The sequence below is a fragment of the Camellia sinensis genome, chromosome 7, assembly GCF_055761805.1.
Source record: "Camellia sinensis isolate YWXY chromosome 7, ASM5576180v1, whole genome shotgun sequence".
NCBI lineage: Eukaryota > Viridiplantae > Streptophyta > Magnoliopsida > Ericales > Theaceae > Camellia > Camellia sinensis.
The window spans coordinates 62,844,960-62,852,198 of record NC_138967.1 but is presented as its reverse complement, the minus strand read 5'-3'; the positions used below and the strand labels follow the sequence as shown (position 1 = coordinate 62,852,198).

At 36.1% G+C, this 7,239-nt stretch overlaps 1 protein-coding gene across 1 annotated transcript; it reads left to right on the top strand.

Annotated features, from left to right (window-relative positions):
- Positions 1–782: 782 nt before the first annotated feature.
- Positions 783–4,292, top strand: LOC114272426 (putative aldo-keto reductase 3). Its single transcript, XM_082881629.1, has 4 exons — positions 783–987; positions 2,004–2,176; positions 2,283–2,385; positions 3,727–4,292. Exons 1-4 carry the CDS (start codon positions 802–804, stop codon positions 4,066–4,068), a joined length of 804 nt encoding a protein of 267 aa, XP_082737755.1. The 5' UTR covers positions 783–801; the 3' UTR covers positions 4,069–4,292.
- The last annotated feature ends 2,947 nt before the right edge of the window (positions 4,293–7,239 follow it).

The window sequence follows — 7,239 nt, the reverse complement described above, 5'->3', positions numbered from 1 at the left end:
TTTTTCCAGTTTTCCAATTTTGGCCTGTCCGCTCGAGCGGGGAAAGGGACGCTCGAGCGTGGATTGGAAGCTCTCAGCATCTCTGCAGTCGCCTGTAAAAATACTGGAATGTGTGATTTTACGCTCGAGCGGATTCTCCTACGCTCGAGCGCATCTCAGTTTGTTCGCACGCAGTTTTTGGTCAGTCCGCTCGAGCGGGCTGTGTTGAGCTCGAGCGGAGATCGCGGGACAGATTCTATAAATTCGCGTGTTGGGTCAATTTTTAGGATAACTTCTCCAGATCTTCTTTTTGGTTTCTAGGGTTTATATCTGGGGATACTTTGTGAGTTTTCTTTGATGTTTTTATTGAGTATTCAACTCATGATCTAAAGAGAGTACATCAAAGGTTCGGTTGTTATACACAAAAGAGAGAGTTATTCTTCAGTTGTGGATTCTGAAGAATTCGAGCCTGAAGCTTTGGTGGAATCCGGAGTGGCTCATCAGAAAGACAATTCCGTGGTGAAGATGGGGTTGGAAGAGGCACATAAAGGTTGGTTCAATTAGGCGTTGTGGATTCGCTAGGTAATTGAGAGTATACCTGTGTAATTCCTTTAAATCTTCTTAGTGGATTGTTCTTGTGGCTGTTGCCCGTGGTTTTTTGATCACAGTTGGAGGTGTCCAATTGTGGTTTTTTCCACGTTAAATCGCTGTGTCTCTTTGTCATGATTGTTTGATTGTTTGATTGGGATTGTTATATTCTGCTTAAAATTGATACATAATCACAAATCAACATCTAGGGGATTCCTAGATTTTTCAGGAGGAATGAGAGAGAGAGTTGAATTATGTACCAAGTTTGGTGTTAGTTTAGCAAGTGGGAATATAGAAGTACATGGGGATCCAGCATATGTGAGGGCAGCCTGCGAGGCCAGCCTAAGGAGGCTGGACACCAATTGCATTGATCTTTATTACCAGCATCGTATTGACACCTCTGTCCCCATCGAAATCACGGTTTGTTGCCCCCCTCTGCATTCTTCTCCCTTTCATATTTTTTATTTTATTTTTAAATGTTATAAATCATTATTATAAGTGTTATGCAATTTTCCCGTAGAGTAATGATAATTTGCAATTTTTAAAGTGAAGTTGTAACAATTTGTGATATGATTACTTATTTTTTTTAGTGTTTTGCTTTTTTTCATTGAAATATTATTTGCCAGTAATAGATTATATTATATTTCAAATTATTAAGTAACATTTCAACGTAGAAGTCGTTTGTATCACAAATTGTTGTAATTTTATTATAAAAATAAAAAATTGTCACAACTCTACCAAAATATTGTATGACAATTATTACAAAAATTAGTAATATTTATTAAAAAAAATAATGTAACAAGATATATATGGTAGAGTTTTCCTAGTTATCTTAATCTGCAGTCTCGGCCTTTGGGCTAAGATCAAGTGCAGCATTGTTGACTTGTCATAGGCCCATCTATTTGCCTTACATTTGTGTTCGGTTCAATGACAATTTTATGTGCTCCGAGCTGAGAAAGAAATAGGGATCTCCACCAAATGCCCATATGGGAGGTTGTCAAATAAATTGTACAATTCAAAATAGATTAACGGCTGCTTTTTAAATTCCTAGATATCTTAACCTGATTGTCTTTGAATTTCAAGAAATGGTTCAAAAAAATTTTTTTTTTTTTTTTTTGTTGGGGGGGGGGCGGTGGAGGGGAACCAATGTTCCTAACACAATTGAAGTTGATAGGTATTACCTTTTACACTACAACCACTAGCTAATTTTGTCTCTGGTGGTTGTGATTTAACATGTTACATAAATAATCCCTCCCAAAATTAAGTAAAGTTGTGTAAATATCTTTATCCTTTTTAGACCCGACTTTAGCAGAAGTCTTATGTAGCAGGGCAGGTCTAGGTCACCCTTTTAACAACCAACTGATTGCTTTAATAGCTGAATTTTCTCTGAAGAGCAGTAGTGTGCATTTGGTAATCCTTTTGTGACATTTTTGTAGATGGGAGAACTCAAGAAACTGGTTGAAGAAGGTAAAATAAAGTATGTAGGTCTCTCAGAGGCCTCGGCTTCTACAATTAGAAGGGCTCATGCTGTTCATCCCATAACAGCAGTGCAGTTAGAGTGGTCCTTGTGGACAAGAGATGCAGAGGAAGAAATCATTCCTACTTGCAGGTGAGAGGTAGAGGCACTGTTGTTATGTTAACTAGTCAGTTTTGCAAGCAATAAGCAAGAATCCAATGTTTTCTAATCTTTTCCATTGTTATTTTGATATAATCAGAGAACTAGGAATTGGGATTGTTGCATACAGTCCTCTGGGTAGGGGGTTCTTTTCTTCAGGTGCAAAGATGGCCGAGAACTTGACTGAGAATGATATTCGAAAGGTTTGCGCGCATCATACTTGCACTTTTCTATGTCCACAGTGAATTTATGTTTGTAGCATTATGCTTAAAAACTATTGCTTAACATCAGGTTTCATGTTTTGATCATGTAGTTAAATCAAAACCAAATAAAAAAATTCACTAGAAGCATAATCTCTAACAATCAGATCACTACAACTCTTCTATAATTCTATTGATTATTAAAATGCTAAAAAAAATATATTAAATAAGGGTAGAGTTTTAAAAATTTTATACCTATGATTGGTAATTTTTTCGAAGATAAAAGCTATAAAATAAATAAATAACAAAAAAATAAACTGTATAGCATAGATTTGAGCCACATCAGAGTTTAGGATGTGGTCAACTGAGTTCTATGAAGTATGGTTACTTTGAAAAATATGTCGTACCCGTACCAAGTACTTAACGGTGTATAGTTCCTCGTATGGTACTTCTGCATACGTACTGGGTATATGAAATACGTACTCAAATTTTTTTCTTCTTAATTTTTTGCGTACCTAGACGTACTTAGTACATACCCAAGCCGTACCATACATCAATTAAAACAATATTTATTCTATTACAGAGATAAAACTCTTTTCACTAGACTTCTTTTTTATTTTTAGTTTTATACTTAGCATGATTTTAAAATTAAACTATGGTTTGTAAATTATTTAATATATTGATATTTAATTTTGATTTATACCTTTACTTTTGACATTAAATGTTAATTATAGGTTGGATCTTAACAAATTAAACCATTTAATTGATTTTTGCATTACTCTAAATTAAAAATAAATATTTTTTTACAAGCGTACCAAGCTGTATTTGTACTCTACTCTTTTTGGATTTTACCGTATCGACGTACTCGTATCATACCAATACCAGTACTCGTACCCGTGCCCGTGCTTCATCCTTCTGGCATTGCTCTCTCTAATTTGTAGGTCATTTGGGCTTCCTTTATTCAATACTAGTTGTGGGTTATGCATATACAAATATATGTAATTTAACAACAAAGAAAATGAATAGAAACCGTTTGTAAAATTTTGAATATATAAATCAGTTTATGCTAAGTTCTTCCTATTAGCAAGTTATCAAATTGTTAAGGGCATTTTTGTAAAAGACAAAAATGTGACAAAAGAACACACATTCACACCATGTCAATTATTTACTTTATACAATAGACTAGATACCTTTTCTTTCTTGTTGGCCAAAAAAAAAAAAAAAAAACAAAAAGACAAAAGGTCACACCAAAATAAATTTGTGCTACACATCTTATTTTCTATCCTTTGTTATGGTGATTTTGCAATGGTGATGCTGAATATGTATTTTCTTCCATTTGTGTAGAATCTACCAAGGTTTCAACCAGAGAATCTGAAACATAACAAAAACATGTTCGAACAAGTTAACGAAATGGCAGAAAGAAAAGGTTGCACCCCATCACAACTAGCATTAGCATGGGTCCATCACCAAGGAAATGATGTGTGTCCGATACCTGGTACCACAAAGATCGAAAACCTCAACAACAACATTGGAGCTTTGTCTGTAAAACTATCAGTAGAAGACATGGGTCAACTTGAATCCATTGCTTCAGCGGATGTGGTAAAGGGTGATCGATATGGGTCAATCTCTATGAATTTTGCTTGGAACTATACAGACACTCCACCTTTGTCTTCATGGAAAGCTTAGTAATAAATTCCAGTAGTCACATACATACCTTCCTTGTTTGTTCTTCAAATGATTTATGTTTATGTCCTTTGGAGAGTTTCCTCAAAGTCTTGTTTAGAATATATGTGTGTTTTGTCTAAAAGCCAGTATGTTGACTTAGGTTTCTTGAAAGTTCTGAATCATCATATGTTTTGGTTCAATAATTATGTTGGATTTAATGATAATAATAATTTTATAATTATTTACTTGTCTGGTTAATTTGGCCACAGAGACTCTACAATTTTGTTGTTTGAGTTGTTAGGTAATCGGGGAAGCTCATAAGTGCACAACAATAACGGCCCAATCCAACATGAACAAACTCTAGAGTCTAGAGACGCCACATCAAGGTCAAACATACATTATTTGAAACTTATACATGCTTAAAAGCTTAAACTTATAAGTGGAGAGCTCATCTAATGTGTATTAAGACCTATCTTTTTTTACTCTTTATCCGATGTGGGACTCTACCTTCACACAAGCTCCAACAACGTTCACCTTATGTGTGAACCAAACATTGGGTGTCTTCTTAGTCCCCCTTGAATCTTGATCTATCATCTGCAAATTCGTTATTGATCATACGCACTCCACCTTAATCTTGATCTATAACTCTCCAACATCGAGTTCAACTTGGGCCACCCACACACACTCCATCGTGAGTCACCATATTCCATTGAAAGTCACCTTATCGCAGTCTAACTTCTACGTGCACTAGGAATTTTGCTTTGTCAAGAGTCACCATGGAATCGATGCTTTAGGAGAGTTTGCCCATAGATTGCTTACCATTAGCTTTGATACCAATTGTTAAGGAATCGGAGAGCCCATAAGGGTTGTTAGGGAATCAAAGAGCCCATAAGAGTACCAACCCAATTCAACAGGGAGAAACTCCAGAGTCTAGAGACGCCACATCAAGGCCCAATATATATTATTTGAAACTCAAACTCACTTAAAAGTTTAAGCCTATAAGTGGAGGGCCCATTTAATGTATATTAAGACTCATCTTTTTTACTCTTTATCTGATGTGGGACTCTACCTTCACACTTGTTCCAACATGATTTACAAAAAAGTAAATAAAATATTTTTCAAGTAAACCATTTTTAGTGACAAGGCTGAAAATAAATTGGTAAATTATTTATTTATTTATTTCTCATTTAAGTAGACAGTACTTGACATATTTAAAAGACCCAAAAATGAATGCTAGAGAGAGGGAGAGAGACAATGAAGCACTTGAAGGTTGCTTCATTCTCTTTGATTTGGCAAGTCACCAATGATTGTTTATCGACTTTTCGATTTGGCAAGAGAGTGAGAGAGATAATGAAGCACTTGAACGCAATTTTGGAGATGTTGCGCCCTAAGGCACATTAGCCTATTGTGACCTTCTATAGGGGTCGATGCTGGGACTATTTTAATTATCCGAAACGTTTATATTATAGTGTTAATGTATATATGGTATGTATTCCTAGATATATTAGGTATTGATTTCCTAGATATATTTTTATTTCCATAGTTAGGTTTCTTATAGGATACTCTTTCTCATAGTTAGGTTTCTAGCAGGATACTCTTTCTCAGTCTATACATATAGGCCTTCTATTATATAGGATAAATTCATTGAATACAATACATATTATTTTCTCTCTCTCTCTCTCTCTCTCTCTCTCTCTCTCTCTATTATTCTAACATGGTATCAGAGTTAGGTTAAGCACCTAGTAATTTTGCTTCACTAGTGGGCAGCAGCCTTGTCTTGATCGCCTGTGGGACCTTAATCTATTCCGTTGTCACATTTTCCTGTCAGTATCGCTTCATGGTGATCTCTTTCTTTGTCCACTGGTTTATTCCTACCTCAAATATCTCCATCATATTTTTTTTTTACTCGTAATCCTTTTTTTTTTGTGTGTGTGTGTGTGTGTGCGCTTCTAGTCCACTCTGTCTTTCCCTCTACTTCAATCTCAAATAGGCTTCTATCTTCAAACCTATTTGAGTTTGTGGGGGAGGGGGGTATTATACCTATCTCATGGTGAACATGGTTATACACCATACAAACCACCTAAGCCACCTCCTCAGTGCACTCCCTAAGCCATCTCATTGGCGCACTCTCTAAGCCATCTCATTGGCGCATTACCTAAGCCGTCTCCTTAGCACACTTCCTAAGCTGCCTTCTTTTGGCGCACTCTCTAAGCCGTCTCCATGGTGCACCACCAAAGTCGCCCCCTGGCGCACTATCCAAGCCATCCCTGGCACACTCAATCATTTGTTGCCATCATCGTTCAGCACCATGTCATAAGTTATGTGTGTGCCACGCTTACTCGTTCAACATCCAATCTCTACAACGGTTCGGCATGACCCCGTAAATTGTTCCGGCATTGATTCCAATCAATTCCTACAATGGTCCGGCATGACCATAAATTGTCTCTCAGCATTAGTTCTGGCCTCTAATTTATCTCAAACACAGTCCGACATGACATAAACGGTTTCCCCATCATCAGTTCTGGCCTCTGATCTATCTCAAACGCCCTTGCGCTCTCCTACAGACTTTGCAATCTATTTGCCTTTTATTTTATTTAGTTTTATTTCATATTTTAGTTTCTCTCTCCAAACTCAAGATGTTTATACTCCTTGAGTTTAAAGGGAGGGGGGTGTTAATGTATATATGGCATATATTCCTAGATATATTAGGTATTAATTTCCAAGATATATTTGTATCGCCATAGTTAGGTTTCTTGTAAAATACTCTTTCTCATAGTTATGTTTCTAGTAGGATACTCTTTCTCAACCTATATATATATAGGCCTTCTATTATATAGGATAAATTCATTGAATACAATACATATTATTGTCTCTCTCTCTCTCTCTCTCTCTCTCTCTCTCTCTCTCTCTCTCTCTCCTATTCTAACAGATTCGTCGAGCAGATCATTTATTAAAAAATGAGGTTAATCAAACATTTGTAGCCACATAACAAAATCACATTAAAACAAAAACAAAAACAAATGGCAAAAATGATTTTGATAATAGACTCCCATGAAGGGCCACAATAGACTGTTGTGACTAAAGGCACAACAACATCCCCAAGTCTCTTGAACAGTGTTTCATCTATTTCAATCTAGTGAGTCACCGACGACTCAAGTCTTCTTCGTTTCATTGCATTTTATGTTGTTCTAT